The 19,515-nt window shown below is 41.3% G+C and overlaps 1 protein-coding gene across 3 annotated transcripts in view; it reads left to right on the top strand.

Moving 5' to 3' along the window:
- The window catches only part of CHD7 (chromodomain helicase DNA binding protein 7), a 185,143-nt gene that overhangs the window by 53,223 nt on the left and 112,405 nt on the right, over nt 1–19,515 (top strand). For all 3 annotated transcript variants that reach the window (XM_075125194.1, XM_075125192.1, XM_075125193.1), the window contains exon 2: nt 14,872–16,716. In XM_075125194.1, the coding sequence (XP_074981295.1) occupies nt 15,046–16,716 (1,671 nt within the window). In that variant the 5' untranslated portion in view covers nt 14,872–15,045. The remainder of the gene's footprint in view (nt 1–14,871; nt 16,717–19,515) is intronic.

Raw genomic sequence — 19,515 nt, 5'->3', positions numbered from 1 at the left:
AACATCAAGCTTAAAGATACGACTTTTTAATCTATGAAGTATCTTCAGATTCAGTGTTGCATGGGGAATGAGGGTGACTCAGGTGGACAAGATCAAAACTGTTCAGGGATTTTTATGTCAAAACGTTCTCTTAACCGTCACATGGAAAATTTAACTCTTTGCTAGTGTGGATAGCAGGTGTAATGTTCTACGAGCAAAAACCCACACTTAATAAATGGGCAGCACTATTCCTCAGTAGCCACAATTTTCAAGATGTCCTCTACTAAAATTATTACAATGTACTTTCTACTCTGGTGAAGTGTGCTTCTGAAAGACAAAGTTCACAACCTTCTTGCTAAGTAGAAATGATTGTGTGCATAAAGACAGCTGCCACCCAGACATCCAGAAGCACATTAGTGTTCAAGATAAACCCAGTTTGTGAACCTGAGTAACAAATCCCAATGAAAACTGCCGTTATCACTGTGTTATGTCTCTGCTGAATGGGTCTCCTTAACTCATTTGTAGCCCTAATCTCTTCTAGCAGTGAAGTTTGTCACTGAACCACACCATACAAGCTGGGTAAGCTGGAAACAGCGTCAGCTATAAAGTGAAGTCCTCCTGATGGCACTGGTTACACAGTGAATAGTAGTGAGGATGGAATATTGTAGAACCCTACAAGGTAGCTCCTTGGGGCAGATGAGCATTTTCCCAGTGTTACTGTGGTGGTTTCTTGGCAAGAAAAAAAACTGGAGCCATTTAGGTAAGTATCTTCCACTTCTCGGGTCTGAAACATATTATTGCCTTATGGCCAAGAATACAGAAGGCAACTGAACATAATCAAATAATCACATTAACTCTCTTATATGGACACTGTATCTATGTCTGTCCATTACCAGGTCAACCAGTTAAGTCTCAGTACCATAACAAAACCTAAAATAAAACACAGTGAGGTCAGACTTTTTTTGAAGATTTCAGATTCTACTGGAGTTGGCTTACTGTAACTTTCTTTATGATCTACTCTATCCTTTTCTCAAAAAAGAAAGATGAGAGACAGACAGACAGATCAAGAGTGCAAGCTGTCCAACAGGGAGGAGGAGCTTCTGATGGCTGTTTAGCTTCAGGGGATATATATTTCCTTGAGGCAGTCTAGCCTTCACTTCATCAAGTTATCTGTGAAAGTGGTGTATTTCCATTATATGCCACTATGTTTTGGATTGGCATCATTTGGAGTCTTACAAATACTTTTCCCTAATGGCTCACGTCCACTGTCAAGCAGAGCATATTAAATCTTCTGATAATTCTAGGCTAGCCATAATACTAAAACATTAGTACAGTAAAATCTTGCACATGAGTAGAGTGACTTGCAATAAGTCCCTCAGCCTGTCCAGATGAATGATGTATCTGGGAGATCTGTTTGATGCATATAAAGAGTCAAGGACAGTGACGGGTAAAAGATTTAACTAGATAGAGTAGGTAGTGGGCCATCTGTGTTTACCATGGGTTGGGATGATAATAAACGGTGTGCTTTATGGTGTAACATGGATTTGATCCCCTGTTTTAAAGTTACAGATGTTCGTTGCAAAGAATGATACAGGCAGCATGAAATAAGTGACCATATGTCTGGCACCCACCAATATATTTATGCACAAAATAAATATTACACTGGCAATAAGTGTGATGGGGAAAGCCATGAGATCGTTGTAGTAGCTAAATACGGTAGGCCTGACAAGTCGGGGATTTCGCTACATAATACAATGGTGCAAAGCAAATGATATTTTTTCAGGACTGCGTCTGGAGACAATAGTAGTATACCTCCACTTATTACCTCTATGAAATCAACTGGAAGAGGCTTCTCATATCTGCTGTGATTCCTTGGCAGTTTTGTAAATAAACCACATGAGATTCAGTAAGGCTTTTTTGAAGAAATCCATACCAGGTGCTGTGCTAAGCTGAAAAGTACCTAAAAACTAGATACCATCCTACTTGGTGGTATGCTTAAACATTTAAAGCAGGAGTGACTCAGTTGTCTACCATCTATATCCAAGGCATAAAAAGCTCTTCGCAGAACACTTTGGTTGCAGAAGAGCACTGCCTCACTTACTCTGCTAGATTTGAGCCTGAATTCTTAGGTGAATGAATAGGTACGCTCTTCCTTGGACCTACATCTTGTCTTTCCTTCTGCTGCTATTCCATGATTATCATTTAGATATTATGGCCAGTCAGTGCCCTAGAAATATTTGTGGCATGGATTTCAAGAGTATTGGGGGTGGGGGTGGGGGGAAATGGTGCCACTTGATTTCACTCTAGGACTTTTAGTGCACTGTGGCAGTGACAACCTGATGTGCTGTAGTAGATTCACGCCCTAGCTTGCCACACGGTATCTTGCCATGTAGACAAGCCCTAGTACTAAATTATATCCTAACTTTATAGCAGTCCTCAGGCTGTGTAACTTAAACTGTCTACCATTATCCTCAGTGGGTCAGTGTGCCTACTGAAGCACAGAAGAGAGTCAGCCATATCCCCTTTTCTCCACCCAGGCTCTATAAGCCAAGTTCAGGGACAAGTGAGGTGGTAGAGGAGGAATTGTGCTGTACATCACAGGAGGATCCTCCTCTACTGGAATGATGAAAAAATCCTTGTTGCAATAAGGAGGACACAATAACAGTTTTGGAGTTAAACTTAGAGTAAAACCACACTTAATAGACTCCCCCTTTTATTTTTATTCCCACCCTGTACCATACATGGTTACTACATTCTAGACAAACCTTAATTTTGTTTACACAGGACAAAGTCTTTGAAAGCCTGAAACTTCTTGTGGTATTGAGGAGCTAAATAGGATCTTCCTGCCTCTAACTTTGCAATAGTTTAATTTCCTCTTGTGTTTGTGAACCCTAAGTTAAGAAATAAATTTTTAGTTGCTCAGGTTTGTGTTGTGACTCTTGGCTGCTTCCTGGACCTTGAAAGCAGAATTCAGGCTAAGAAATGGGTAAAGCAGTGGACTTGGAAAGGAGTCATTTCATTTACCCCTTATTATAAGGTAGAATGATGCCAGATTTGACCAAAAGAGACCAGCATGCTGTAATTTCTTAGTTTTATCATAACTCAGTTTGGATTGCTTATTAGTTTTCAGTCCTAGCCTGGCATAAAGAATATTACAGATTATTTTTCTTTCTGCAGAATTGTATTCTTATGTTTCTTTGTATCAGCCTAGGAACCCACATTAATTTAGGATTTTTTGACTCTGACTGATCACGATCTCAGTAAGTGGAGTGAGTAGCCACCGATGTCTGCCCATGGCATCAACTGATTTGTAGCCGAGAATGCATTGCTTGCATTAAATGTTTTTTTTAAAGCAAATCTTTTCTTTACAATAGGCTTAGTGTTTAGATGGTGACTAACACTTAAACTTACTATTTAAAAATGGACAGGATGTCTGGGCAAAGACTTAACAATTCTTTACATGGTTTTCCCTCCAAGATAATAGATTAAAACCTGTGAGGCCATTTATTTTAATAAGACCTAGTGCCAGGAAGGTACAGCAGAGCTGCAAAGTGGCAGATCACATTTACCTTTGATGCATTTTGAAATAATTACTGTGGTTCATTACATGATTATCATACACAATTGTTTTGTAATCTGTTAAATAGTTCACATTTTATTATAAGATAAATTACTTATTACATTTCTTAATATGCTTTGTAAATATCGATATGACATACTTAAGTTGCAAGACAAATGTTAAGTTTATTGGTGCCAAGAACTTTTGCCCAACTCTGAAAAGTAAATAAAAACCTAAATGCCAGAAGCAATATAAGTAATCTCCCTACATGTAAGCAGCACAAGTGAAGAGCTACCATTTTATTTCACACAAATAAAATGTGTGTTCTGATGAGTCCCATGAAAATTCAAGCTGGCTTTTCAGTTGTAATGTATGAGGTGTCTTTATCTTCTCAAAAATGAGTGTAGATATGTGGTTCCTGTACAAATGCTGACTGTAATCTGCCAGTATTTATGAAGAACACATGTACAGGAAAATAATTTTCAACTACAGAAGTCATAAATTGAAGTAACAGAATATATGGGGGAAAATATACCATGTGTGGTGGTATTAGACTGTAATTTCATCAACTGATTTCTCCGGCTTCATAAACTCTAAATGAAACAAGATTGTATTAGCCTTATATAGCAGATAAGGTAAATAACAAGTTCTGGCTTCCTTAAAATGGTCAGAATGCTATAGCCAGCAATAGGCATTTCAGGAGTGTTTAAATCTTTAAGAAACTGATAAGCTTCCTGTCCAGGATACTAAAAGAAATAATGATACTCTAGTAGTAATCAAATGTTTAAAAACATGGAAAATTGAGAATTGTAAAATTCCTGAAAGCTGTTTTCAACAATTTGGTTTAGTTTTTGCTGTTCTTTTATAGCTTAAATGTTCTATTATGTGTCCTCTCTATCTCTGATATTTTATAGGCTTCAGCATTTTGTCAATTATTTTTTAGTTCATGTTTAGGATGTGTTTCCTTCATAGGATAAACTTGAAACGCTCTTGCCTAACGTTTGTTTTGCATGCCAAAAAATGAATGAAGCAGCCATGCATTAACAGCCACAGCCCTGCGCAATCCCTCCAGCTTACTGTTGTGACCTCTACCCTTTTGTATCCTGTGACACTCAGCCTGTCTTTGTGCTCAAGTTTATTCATGATGGATACGTTTCCCTCCCAATCACATATGCTGTGCTCTTGCAGAGAGATTCAGCTGCAGCCCTTCCGAGCTTGGAAAAAAGAATGTTGGTAGTGTGCATAAGAGGAGCCTGTTTGAACAGAGGCCCCTCCATAACATGATCAGGACAGGGTGCAGTCTTAAACTTCTCCTAGAATATGAAAGGGGATGACTTTCAGCCTCTCAGATCCTTTTTAAATGCAAAAGAATGTAGGAAATTGCCAGATCAGTTAGTTAATCAGTGACAACTGCAGTAAGTATACAAAAAGCATGGTCCTTAACGAGAGTAATCAGTTGTGCTTGGTGTTTTTTCAGTGCCTCAGCATGTCGCCATTGGCCCCACCTCTTGAATCCTCCATTGGTTTAGTGTCAGCTTTATAGGAGAATGTAATTACTAGGAGATCTTTTGATAGCTGATGGCAACAATATAACACTTCCCTTCTGACTCTCTCCCTGCTCCCTCCCAATCTTACGCCATCTTTTTTGTGTACTGAAATTAGTGAAATGTACAGTTTATACTAGGGATTATTAATAAGAATTGTGCTGTCAAAGTTTTCTTGATTTAGTGATTTTATTTTCTTGATATACTTGGCCTTTAATTTATATAAGGCTCAAAAGTATGTATTACACAATTATATGCAAAAATTTCATTACTTCCCTTCAAAAAAATTTTCAAAATATTCCTAGCAGATACTTTGAAAATAATTCCTGAAATATTTGAAAATTATCTTGCTTGTTTTCCCCTTACCTTGAAGTATTTTTAGACAAACCTTCTCCTTCACTTTTTGTTTTGAACTTCTGTAGGGGGTAAGGTGTGGTCATATGACCAAACAAGGCAATTTAAGATCAGACTAAATCACACTGAAACTGTAGTGTTTTTACCCTAAAATATGTAAGTATGTTGTGTTTAAATATAGTTAAATATACTTAAACTTAGAAATAGTGTTACGTTTTCAATGCTGCACCACTTAACATCCCAAATTTGTAGTGGCAATAGATGGCTAGAAATTCTAGTGGTTCTGGTTTCTTTCTAGATTGGGAGGAAAAGACCATGCCTGATTTCCTATTTTGTGTCATAACTGTCCATTTAAAACTGGCAGAGTCCCATGTTAGGACCATCGCTTGGACATTCTGTACTGGGAAGCCCTCAGTGTATTTGCATCATAGCAGTATTCTGCATATGTTGCTACTGTTATAGCTTTGTATCAAAGCTTCCATGAATTTGAATGACGTAAGATATTGTTTCCAAATATGGGAGTGGTTTGAGCATTGGCCTGCTAAACCCAGGGTTGTGAGTTCAATCCTTGAGGGGGCCATTTGGGATCTGGGGCAAAAATTGGGGATTGGTCCTGCTTTGAGCAGGGGGTTGGACTAGATGACCTCCTGAGGTCCCTTCCAACCCTGATATTCTATATTCTATATTCTATATTCTATGTGGCACTGACTGAACTACTAGCTGGTCATTCTCGCATCAGCTGCTTGACAGCAACAAGCTGCCAGATATTCTGAAAACTCTTGTGCCCTCAATTGCCTCTGTAAAAGCAAGTTCTGTGCCAAGGTACTTGATGATGTAATAAGGAAATAAAGAACAATCTGCTGCCTAATATTACATGAAAACTAACAAGTTATTTTTTATGCAAGAAATCTGAGAAATAGAGAGCTGTATATAGCCTAGCCTTAGTATTTTGCAATGAACCATTTCGTATAGATATTTTTACTTTTGCAAGGTGTCTGAGGGAAGGGAGATAGGATTCTTTCTCAGTGAAGATTAACATGAGATTTCAGTATTTTAAGACAATTGACTGATTTGCCACTAAGAGATCCTATTTAAAAATAAAAGAATGGCTCTTTTAGTGAAGAACTAACTAATTGCACTGAGATGTATACAAAATTAATTTTTGCTCGGAGTACTTAAACTGTAGACACTTAAGCTGTGTCTATACTGCCACTTTCAGCGCTAAAAGGTTAGTCGTTCAGGGGTGTGAAGAAACTCCCTCCGGAACGACACAAGTTTTAGCGCTGAAAAGCTTCCGGCGAGAAAGGTACCACCACTTGCTCAGGGTGTTTTTTAATCGCCGGGGGAGCTCTCCCGCAGCGATAAAGCGTGACTCCGCTGCCCATGTCACAGTGCTGCTCCAGTCGTGCTGTCGTGTGGGCAGTGTAGATCTAGCCTCAGGGTATGTCTACACTATGGACCTTAAAGCGGCACAGCTACAACTGTGCCACTATGAGGTCTCCCATATAGCTGCTGCATGCCTACAGGAGAGCTCTCTCCTGTCGGCATAATTAACGCACTCCCAGTGAGCAGTGGTAGCTGTTGGCAGGAGAGCATCTCCTGCCAACATAGTGCTGTCCACACTGGCACATTTGGCGATCAGGGATATGTGTTTTTTCACACCCCTGACTGACACAAATTTTGCCAACAAAAGTGGTAGCGTAGACTTAGCCTAAGCCTCACTCCAGGATTTTCACTGCACTGTAGCACTGGCCACGTAGTGAGTTTATTGTGTGGCATGCCAGTGCACCTCTACAAGTAAAGAAAAACCCGCAGCTGGCCCATGCCTGCTGACTCGGGTTTGCAGGACTCCAGCTGTGGGGCTGTTTCATTGCTGTGTAGGCTGGAGCCCAGGCTCTAGGACCGTGTGCGGTGGGTGGGTGGGTCCTAGAGTCTGAACATCTCCGGAGCAATGAAACAGTCCTGTAGCCTGAGTCAGCTGGCACAGATCAGCTATGGGTTTTTCTTTGCATTGTAGACCTACTCAGTTACACAAAGTGGAGGTGAACCTTAAGTTTCAGTGCAAGTCGATGAGACTCAGACTCCAAGTGTCTAAGTCACTTTTGAAAAGGGGACTTCAGCTTCTAAGTCAGTTAGGCCTTAAAATACTGAGTGGAGCCTATTGAGGCATATGGGGTTGCTAAGCAATAAACTATTTTGAAGGTGGAGGAAATAACCAACAGTGATACCTCTAGGCAATGTTAACAAGCCTGCATGCATAGGCTCTTACAGACAGTGTTTTTCCCCAGGAATTGAAATTAGAGGGGGTGTTAGAATTTATAGGGGGGGGATTGGAAAATGACTAAATTGGCAACACTTGCACCATTCATGGGGTTTGTAGAGAAATCCCTGAGGACCAGAAGGATTGTAACAGTAATGCCAGGTTAAGTGGAATTATAGAAGACATTGGTCACCTGTGGCTTAGTGAAGACAACAAAATTTCTGTTAACACTACTTCCATTTTCCCATGCTTCTAAACCTGTGAAACATCTGCTTTTTGGGCAGAATTTTCTTATGCTTAGTCTCTTTTGGAAAGTCTCAAAAACAGCAGAAAGGATTTTGAGATTGTAGGAGAGAGAAGAGAACTTACTACTTTCTGAAATTATGTTTTTAAATACTTTTTTGTGGTACAAATGGCTGATGTTTAAAACAGAACATAGTCCTCATCAAGATTAGCACATTTGCTTTATATGAGAATATCACTTCTGAGCATGCGCAGTGGATATCTGAATTTTATAAGATCCTAAAAAAATTCCACCCTCTTTGATGTTAAAAAGCATCTTCTTTCTGACTGGCTCAAGCAGAAACAAGTTGATGCTTGGACATTTTGTAACAGAGACTGCCTGTGCTAGAAAATTTTAGTTTGTTTGACGTAGAGTGTTTAAGTTTGTCCCTGCCTCTCCAGCCCCACAACTCCCCCAACTATTGTTAAAAACTACTATCCTGTTGGTTTCAGAGTAATAGCCGTGTTAGTCTGTATTTGCAAAAAGAAAAGGAGTACTTGTGGCACCTTAGAGATTAACCAATTTATTTGAGCATAAGCTTTTGTGAGCTACAGCTCACTTCATCGGATGCATACTGTGGAAACTGCAGAAGACATTATATCCTGTTGGTGTAGACAGGTTCATTGTTCAACATCTGTTGTAAGTTCCTTGGTCGACCATTCTCTCTCAATGAGGGTGCTGAGCTATTTGGAATCTGTTCAGTGCAGTGTAGTCACCACTCCCATCTATCCCTACCTGGACTAAAATTCAGGGATCTCTTTTATGGGAATACTAGGTAGCACAATCTGTGTCTAGGCTAGGAGTTAACACGCCAGGAAGAATAATCTGTCTGTGTCCAGTGACCTAAATAAATAACCCCATTTTATATTACAGTGGAGTTCTTTTCTTCTCTATCATGAGGGGGATAGACGGGAGGGGCAAAGATTTTAAATACCCATTTGGGATTGAGAGAAGATGGAGAAAGCTGTTTGACACCAATTCAAATATGACAGTTTTTAAAATTTTTGAACCCCTACTTGCCAGAGGGTAAAAGATGGAGCTCCGAGACAAAATCTAGGGACACCTTTGTGGTGGCTTGGGCTAGCCTTCTCATTATGTCATTGCCTTGGGAGAGTGACACTTCCAAATCAATCTCATTCATAGACCGAATAAATTATTTTTCAAACAGTTCATTAATACTGTGTACTGGCTGCACAGTTAAAACCCAATCATGTATTGTTGACTTTGTTGCTCTTGGAAGCTTAAATTCTCATTGTCATCGGATATATTTTTTTATGCTTGTGTTAATGCATATAGCGTACTACAGAGTTCTAAAATGTATACCCTGCAACATTTAGGATATACAGTTCAACCGATTTAAAGGATAATCTGCCACCAAAAAAAAATTCTTTTTATTCTCTAAGATGTATAAAGACTGGCTGAATGGTGTAATAATGATGGCTCTTTTCAATTAGAAATGCAGCTCTGGAGAACAAGATTCTGATGTCACAAATAACAGTTAAAGTCTGAGAGGAGAGAATTTTGTAGTAGGACTGCATAAAGATTTTTGTTTGCAATGATTTAATTCAAATGCCAGACAAACAGTTAAGATGTTTGTGAATGTTCAGTCTGAGCCTTAACGGCTACACCATAATTTTACAGCTCTGCAAGCAGAGTCTCCTGACTCGGGTTGAACTTCAGTGTCCACATACTGTCAGCAAATCTGTGTCTTTAACTGAGGGCTTCAAAAGCTCTCACCTCCATTTCCATGGTATTCCAGAAAAACAGGGAAGATGAGTATATATAGCTGATATTTCTGTAATGAGTGGGGGGCGAAAAACCTTTTCTCTCCCCCAGCACAAAAATAAATAAAAGATCAGGCCTTATTTATATGTGAAAGTTTTAAAAAAATGCATAGATTGATCTTATTTTGCTTTGGATGCTACCTTAACATTGTTTTTGGATTTTTAATTTGCATTACTTTAGCTATGCAGTCTTAACATTGCATTAACATAATTGTTTTATTTCTTAAATGCAAACAACCCTGTTAGCCTGATCTTCAGAGGTGCTCGGAGCATCCCTTTAAAGGTGCTCGGAGCATCCATAAATCTCTCTCATGCCCAAACTTATTTATACCTTCTCAGGAGAAAGATGGGCTAGCCTGTTTGTCTGTCTGCTCTATGGAAACAGAACTCTCAATTTTAAGACATTTTGGAAATTATGGCAGTGATGAGGATGCAGTACACACAAACACTGAACTTTTTATAATGCCGAGAACTTTTCACACCACTTCCATAGTCCTTAAACCTACTACATAACTTTTTTTAATAGCCAAGTCGAATGCTTAAATGTTAATCTTCACCAACAAACTACTGTTTGAGTACATTTTGTACTGATCATTAGGCACTGTTAAAGGCATAACATTTAGTAGAGCAAGTTGTTTGCTCTACTGAGCTGAGCTGATGAACTTGCTCACTTAAGCTCTTTGCTCTACCAAATATGGGACCTTCAGAATCTGTTTCATATTTGAAACTGTTTTATTTGAAATTAAGACCTAAACACAACTAAGATTACATGCAATTTTTGTTGTTGTTTTTTTTTTTTTTTTTTTTGGTAAGACACCCTACTTAGGAAATCTGGAAATGACAATTGCAGAGTTAATGTATGCGTTTTGATTTGATTTTTCTCTGGCTGATCATCTTAATTATATATTGTAATAGCTTTTTTGGTAACTACACACTTTGTATATTGCTGCTTAAACTCCTGAGATATGAATATTTCATAGAAGATCTATCTTCCTGACAGAAGTACAGATATCTGGGATAATCGCATTTCTTGATTGTGGTTTTCTAACAGTTATCCTTTTTTTTTTTTTAAAGAGTGTAAGGACAACTAAATTATTGCTTCCCATTTAAATGGCCACAATCAACTTATATTTGATACCAAATTTAAATATAAAACCCCCTTAAATAAGACTAGAAGAAATGTTCCTGAAATTGAAACTAATGCAAACATTTGTCTCTAAACAAATATTTTTTATTCATTCTTTGAATCCCAAGCACTGGAGCACTAACAACCTGAAAGAGAGAAACTCTTTTCATTGTGCAAGATGAGAAATGCAGAACATAAGCAAAAAGCATAAATAGTAACAATTAAATTGTATTTTCACTTCTAGTAATCAAAGATGTCAGTAATGTAGCCAAAGAAACAAGTTTCTGTACACTGCATCTTAAGTTTATGGCTTAGAAGTACTACATACCTGAAAATACACAGTGGTCCTGGCCTCTAGCTTCCATCAGAGAGCCTGTAGTCTAAGTGACTGTAACTTAGTTCAACTACAGCAGGGGTGGGCAAACTTTTTGGCCCGAAGGCCACATCTGGGTGGTGAAATAGCTTGTAGGGCTGGAGCAGGGGGTTGGGGTGCGGAAGGGAGTGCGGAGTGTGGAAGGGGGTGCGGTGTGCAAGAAGGGGCTCAGGGCAAGGGGTTGGGGCAGAGGAAGGGTGTGAGGTGTACAGGGGGGCTCAGGGAAGGGGGTTGCGGTGCAGGAGGGGATGCACACTGCCGGAAGGGGATCCGTGCAGGAGGGGGCTCAGAGCAGGGGTTTGGGCTGCAGCAGGGATGTGGGGTGCAGCAAGGGGTTGTGGTGCAGGCAGGAGGCTTAGGGCAGGGAGTTGGGGGTACAGGAGGGGTGCGGCAGGGGGCTCAGAGCAGGGGTGCGTGGTGCAGCAGGGGGCTTAGGGAAGGAGGTTAGGGTGCAGGTGGGGTTCGGGCTCTGTCCCGGTGCTGCTTAGCTGGAGTGGCTCCGGGGTGGCAGCGGCGCACACTGGGGCCAGAGCAGGCTTCCTGCCTGCCTGTCCTGGCCCCGCTCCGCTCCGGGAAGTGGCCAGCACCATGTCCCTGCGGCCTCTAGGGGAGGAGGGGCAGAGGGCTCCACGCGCTGCCCTTGCCTGTGGGTACCTCCCCCGAAGCTTCCCGGCCAATGGGTACTTGCAGGCAAGGGCAATGCACAGAGCCCTCTTCCCCTCCTCCCCCAGGGGCGCAGGGACGTGGTGCCGGCCACTTCTGGGAGCGGCATGAGGCCCGCGTGGCCCCAGGGGTGGCAATCCTGAGGGCTGGATCCAAAGCTCGGGCCGTAGTTTGCCCACCCCTGAACTACAGACAACCAGCTCTAAAGTGCAGCCTTTCCAATCTACTTTCTGCAGAAATTGGGGTCAGATGGGCAGAAATAAAGTGAATTGTTAAACAAAACTTATTACCTTAGTTTCACCAGTTTCCATGGAAATACTAGCAGGCACTGACCACCACCATCTGAAATTGACTCTGCTACTGGTGGCTCCCACTGCAGTTTTCTTGGAAGCCTGTCAGCTCATGGAAAATAAGCTAAGCATTCAGATATAACAGTTTAATCTTTCATGCATTTGAACCTAATTTCTGGAGAAACTGGATTGGAAAGGCCATTACACTTAGCAGAGTGAGAATTGTTACTTGTAGATTTCAGTTACTGAATCCCAAAGCCTATGTAATTGGCAGCAAGGGACTTTTTTTATTTCTGTCCCAAACCCTTGTTTTTTTTTCTCCCTAAGACACTGGAGGGATTCCTCTATGCCAGTGGTTCTCAACTTATTTACCGTTGTGGGCCACACCCGCACAATAAATATACTACCTGTATGGCCCTGAGGATGTCACATGGGCTGCAGCTGTGTGCTGATTGGGCTGCAAGTGGGCCATGGGTTAAGAACCACTGCTCTATGCAAAGAAAGTTCACAGTAACAGTTTAGCCTAGATTATGGCAGCTTTGTGCCATAAGATTGCACGAGTGAAACAGCCCTTACCATTGATATGTTTGATTTTTCTGACTTGAAGTTTAGTGTTAATACTTAAATATTTAAGCACCTCTAAAATTACGTCCTTTGTAACTGATTTTTTTAATGAGTGTGTACTTCTAAGGATATTTGAGAATCAAGAAATTTACCTAAATGATCTAGATCTTATTGGATCAATCATCATTTAAAGGTGGTGATCAATGGATATTTTTTAAAAACAGGAAGGGGAGCTTGTATTTCTTTTTGTATAGAGCTCTCTAAAAAGTGGTTAAATAAACGCACAGCCAAAAATCTATTGATATTTTCCCCTTTGAAATATCTCTCTTGGTTTTGCTGGAGGATACAGAATGTATCATGTTAGCTCACATCTCTAATTGAAGGAATGATGGTTGAAACTTCAAAAAGATGGCCTTTCTCCAAGATGTTGGCTAGTACATTACATAGGTATTAATAAAATTAATTAATAAAAATTAATAAGTTTTAAGGAATAACTCAGAAATAAGTGTTCTCAAACAGAATTGTACTGAAATAATAGTTTACAATGTGAGTTACAATGGAGTTAATTATTTTAGTTCCAATTGCCATGTGGACAAGCCCTTACTTACCATGTTGAGATGTCCTCCAGCCATAGATCACAGAATCTGATTTTCTAATATAAAAAAATAGTTTTAAATTAGATTTAGTTTAGGTCCTCTTTTTAATAAACACAAAAGAACATAATCCCACTTGCAAATGACTTTTAAGACAATGTCATTCACTCCATCCTAAACTTAGTTTAGTCTTGTGTGGAAAAAGCTAGAACTTTCTTGGAACCGTTCTGTTTGGAAAGTAACCTGTCACTATAAATGTAAAGTTTTTAACGGAACATCATGTGCTGTAATACTTAACTGAGAGAGACAAGTTTTTGAACTACAGATTTCTTCGTTAGGTCTGGGCCTGAGGAAGAATTCTGTGTTCAAAAGTTTCTCTTTCACTAAGGGAAGTTGGTTCAATAAAAGATATTACGATACGCACCTTGTGTTTCTCATATCCAGGGACCAGCACAGCTATAACAATACTGCAAACAGTAATAATTACCTGACATAAGTATTTAAATGAATAAAATACTACAGCTCTGACCAGTTCTTTGTAGTTGGAGTTTTGTTTTCAGGAGGAATACCACCTTTATACAAAGCAGATTGTGTCTTCCTCTGAAGCATTTTAGTATGTAGTCACAAATGGGTATTATGTCATTAGTAATGAGTTTGCCTGAAGGTGAATAGTGAACCCCAGTGATTGAACTTCCTCTATCCACAGACAAATTCTGGCATGGATTTGATCTGCAGTGGGTTTGGAGCCATGGGTATTAGTTTGAACACGGCATTTAGAAATCTGCCCTCTTGCAGAAAGAAAACTTTTCATTTTCATTTCAGTTTTGAAGCTAATAACTGCATAGTTTTGCTATGGGGGAAACAATATAGTATAGTTCCATTTTTAATTTAGCAAATGAGCCATGTGACCTATATCATTGTTGTGCATGTGTGCAAAATAACCTTAATTTTTATATAAATGTACGGTTGTAAAACCTTTAGTTTTTAAAAGGGTCACTACTGGTGTTTGCACAATCCTGTTGTCCATTTAACTAACTTTAGCTTATCATAGCCCTTGATGCTGCTGCCTGCTCATCTGATTACACTGCTCAGGGGAATAAGGTTAAGGACATGCTGTTGGTAACTAGAGCATTTTCAGGGCTTTAGTTCAGCAGATGGGCTGCTTGGCTATATTCATACATCTGCCTGCCTGCTGTGGCAGCTGCTGCTGCTGCATGTTGTGTTCTTTTGTTCTGTTCTATCCAAGAATGGAACACTAGGAAGTGTAGTGAATGGATTAATTTAAGGTTAAGGTTAGTGTTTTGCTTGCTCTCTGGCGCCCTATCATAATAAAGCTTCTGATAGAAGCTAATGAGTTTTTCTTAAAGTGAAATAGATTTAAAAAATACACTTCAGAGTCTGAAACAATCTAGTGTCATCTGACACAGTCAGGTGTGTTATGATATTGTATGACTATTTTATTATTTGTTTCCAATTTTGTTTTTCCTCTTTTTTTCTAGGATCGGTAACTAGACTTTGGCTGACACTACGTGGTCCGAAAGAATTAAGGAAATATGGAATGACATGAAGGAGATTAGTTGAGGATTAAAGGCTTTGAGGACAAACACCTCAGTGAGGTGAAGCACAGACTAGCTTTCTACTTGTAGCTCTGAGGAGCTGTGTGCTGAAAAAAGATGGCAGATCCAGGAATGATGAGTCTATTTGGAGAAGATGGGAATATTTTCAGTGAAGGGCTGGAAAGTCTTGGAGAATGTGGATATCCTGAAAATACAGTAAATCCTATGGGGCAGCAAATGCCCATTGATCAAGGATTCCCCTCCTTACAGTCTTCTCTTCATCATCCTCCCACCAATCAAAACCAAGCAAAGTTGACCCACTTTGATCACTATAATCAATATGAACAGCAAAAAATACATCTGATGGATCAGCCTAACAGAATGATGAGTAATGCTCCTGGGAATGGTATAGCATCTCCTCACTCACAGTATCACAACCCTCCAGTTCCTCAGGTTCCTCATGGTAGTGGCACTGGTGGTCAGATGGGAGTCTATCCTAGTATGCAGAATGAAAGGCACGGGCAACCCTTTGTAGACAGTGGCTCCATGTGGGGACCACGGGCTGTTCAGGTGCCCGACCAAATAAGAGCACCATACCAGCAGCAGCAGCAACCGACGCAGCCACCACAGACACCGTCAGGACCCCCTGGGCAGGGCCATTCTCAGCACATGCAGCAGATGGGAAACTACATGGCTCGTGGTGATTTTTCAATGCAACAGCATGGTCAGCCACAACAGCAGAGGATGAACCAGTTTTCTCAAGGTCAAGAAGGCCTTAATCAGGGAAATCCTTTCATTGCCACCTCAGGACCTGGCCACTTGTCTCATGTGCCCCAACAGAATCCCAGTATGGCACCTTCTTTGCGACACTCAGTCCAACAATTTCACCACCATCCCCCCACTGCGCTCCATGGAGAATCAGTAGCCCACAGTCCCAGATTCTCCCCTAATCCTCCTCAGCAGGGTGCTGTTAGGCCACAAACACTTAATTTTAGTTCTCGGAGCCAGACAGTACCCTCACCTACTATAAACAACTCAGGTCAGTATTCTCGATATCCTTACAGTAACCTAAATCAGGGATTAGTTAACAATACAGGGATAAATCAGAATTTAGGCCTTACAAATAACACTCCAATGAATCAATCTGTACCAAGATACACAAATGCTGTAGGATTTCCATCAAACAGCAGTCAAGGACTAATGCACCAGCAGCCCATTCACCCTAGTGGCTCACTCAACCAAATGAACACACAAACTATGCACCCTTCACAGCCTCAGGGAACTTATGCCTCTCCACCTCCCATGTCACCTATGAAAGCAATGAGTAATCCAGCAGGTACCCCTCCTCCACAGGTTAGGCCTGGTAGTGCTGGAATACCAATGGAAGTTGGTAGTTATCCAAATATACCCCATCCTCAACCGTCACACCAGCCCCCTGGTGCCATGGGAATTGGACAGAGGAATATGGGCCCCCGAAACATGCAACAGAGTCGTCCATTTATGGGTATGTCTTCAACTCCACGGGAGATGGGTGGGCACATGAGACCAAATGGTTGTCCAGGTGTTGGCCTTTCAGATCCACAAGCAATACAAGAACGACTGATATCTGGCCAGCAGCATCCCAGCCAACAGCCGTCTTTTCAACAGCAAATGCCAACTTGTCCTCCCATGCCACCTCATCCAGGGATACATCATCAGTCTTCACCGCCACCACATCCCCACCACCAGCCTTGGGGACAGCTTCACCAGTCACCACAGAATACACCACAAAAAGTGCCTGTCCTTCAGGTAAGTTACATCCAGCTGAAAGAGAATGTTTTTGAATTATATACCTATTCAGACCCTGGGATACAGGTTTACTGCTCTGAAACCATTGTTCTGCCTTGACTATTATGTGTACTGGTGGTTGTGTCTTTCCTATTTTACTTAGTTTTACTGAGTAGCAAGCTATCAGAACTTCATTCTTTGTCTATGGTCTTGTGATGGTTTTTACAGGTTTACACTGTAGTATGTTTAAATGTGAAGCAACATCAAACTTATTCTGAATGCAACAATTATTTTATTATTGTGGTGAATCTTTTGAGAAAAAGCTGAAAGTTTGTGTCTAAATTTTCACAATATCACTAAACCAACACTTAAGCATTTGCAAACTTGCAGAGTGTTAATATAGATCTACATCTTGATTAAAGTAAATTTAGGCTTGGGATGCAGATTAGAAGTGTTCTAATTTACGATAAAGTTGAAAGTTCTTCAAGGAAAAGTTCCACAATATTTTTTCATATGAAACTTTCCAGCACTAAATAATACACCTGATAATGAGAGGTGGGCAAAGTGGTTTAGATAAAATAAGAGCAGATGTGAATCTTAGCCTAAAACCAAATTTCTTGAGGCTTGAATGAGTCACACTTGTACACACAACTTTGGTTTTACTGAGTCTCTGAACTTCCTGCTTCCACTTAAAATAGCATTGCTGTGACAGTGTTTCCCACTCAGAAGCTGGAAGTACTGGAACTCTTGAGAGCTTTTTCAAGCCTAACTTAGCAGGTTTGACTAAGCATCTGTACTCTTTGTTCTTGATCAAATCAGATCTCTAGTCTTTTTCAAGTTTGCCATCACTATATCTCGATTGATATGCCCAATCAGGCACGAGCTTTTTGCTGTATGTATAGGTGGCAGACACACCACAGTAGTGTGTATTCCATTTTTCAATCCCTCATTATATCAGAAATCAATCCCAAGCAGCACTACCCATAAATATTTGGAGACAATTGTTGGAATGCAGTCATAAGGTCTGATACAATAAGTCTAATAAATCATATGAGCAGTTGTCCCAGCCCTGCATGGAAAGCAGCTGCTCAGCAGCCCCCTTGATGCTGCCTGCCGGCTGCTTCTGTTAGCTGCTCAGCACAGCATGTGATGGATCTGGGAATCAGATGCATGGGTGGAGAGAGGCAGCTGGTGGGGGGTGGAGGAGAGATGGTGACTCAGCAGGTGGGAGAGGCTTCTGCGCTTGCTGGACAAAATAAAATCCTGGGGAAATATGGGTCAAGCCATAGGATAGGTGAAGCAATGGGTGGAAATCAAGAGATGGAAGCTATGTGGGGATAAGGGGAGAGGCTGTGTGGGAGCAGGGGTAGAGAAATGGGGTTGAGAGGGGTGAATATTTTCAGATTTTTTTTTCAAATCAGCTGGTGAGTTGAAGAAGCCTTGTGCAGGCTGTGTGCATTCTAGTGAATTTTGAATGTTTTATTTGCATTTTTTTCTCCTCTCAGTTTTATAAGGAGACTTTAAATTAAAGTTTACCAGAATGCCCAGAGAATTATCCATCATTTGCTAGTTGGCAGAATTGTTCCTGGAAATACATTCATCTTGCCAACTGTATCCCAAGGAAAGGGGAAGACAGAAAGGAGAGCAAAATCAAGTGTTTGTGTTAGAATGGGTAGGGATCTAGAAAAAGAGGAAGACAGGTTGGAGAAAGCGATAGATACAAGGAGGAGAAGGGGTGCTGTAAGACAGAAAAGAGGCGAGAACATCATAACAAGGTGAAGACAGGGACACATGAAGAGAAAAGGATGAGAACGTCGGAGCAGCAGGGAGGAAAAATCAGGAATCAAAAATGGAAAGCAAAATTGCAAAAACATGTTGAGACAGATGCACGAAGAAATAAGAACTGACATAGGCTGGGGAAAAAACAGGTGAAATGAAGCTCAGGTGAAGATCTGTCACAAAATGGTAGTGGGGATGGGCCCTAATCCCCAGAAGGCTTTCATTATTTAAATTCCCCTAAATAAATATTACTTATTAAAAATATATATAGCACTGTAAATTTACACCAGGGTTTCACTCAGTGGCACATTTGGTAGAGCTTCAATAACATTTTCAGCAGTCACACATTTTGCAGTATTAGAGGGTTTGGAAGAAATATTGTCTTTAATGTAGAACAGGGTGGGCAAACTACGGCCTGTGGGCCGCATTCAGCCTGCCACCCGTTTTAATCTGGCCCTTGAACTCCCACTGGGGAGCAGGGTCTGGGACTTGTCCCCACTCCAGCCAGGAAGCAGGGGCATGGCTCCCCTCCAGCTCCTGTGCATAGTAGCAGTTAGGGGGCTCCACTTTGCATGTAGCCCCCACACCCAGTGCTGCCCCTGCAGCTCCCATTGGCCGGGAACCGTGGCCAATGGGAGCTGCAGGGGTGGTGCCTGCAGACGTGGCAGCGTGAAGAGCTGCCTGGCCACGCCTCCGCTTAGGAGCCGGAGAAGGGACATGCTGCTGCTTCCGGGAGCTGCTTGAAGTAAGTGCTGCCTGGAGCCTGCACCCCTAAGCCTCCCCCGGTGCCCCTGCCCCAGCCCTGATCTCCCCCCCAAACCCCTCAGTCCCAGCTCAGAGCACCCTCTTACACCCCAAACTCCTCATCCCAAGCCCCACCGCAGAGCCTGCACCCCCAGCTGGAGCCCTCGCACTCCACCCTCAAGCCTGGAGTCCCCTCCTGCACCCTGAACTCATTTGTGGCCCCACCCCTGAACCCTCACTCCCAACCAAAGCCCTCACCCCCTCCTGGACCCCAAGCCCAATTTTGTTAGTATTCAT

The sequence above is a fragment of the Caretta caretta genome, chromosome 2 (genome assembly GCF_965140235.1).
Source record: "Caretta caretta isolate rCarCar2 chromosome 2, rCarCar1.hap1, whole genome shotgun sequence".
Lineage (NCBI taxonomy): Eukaryota > Metazoa > Chordata > Testudines > Cheloniidae > Caretta > Caretta caretta.
The sequence above is the reverse complement of the archived record's forward strand: the minus strand, read 5'-3'. Positions and strand labels throughout refer to the sequence as shown.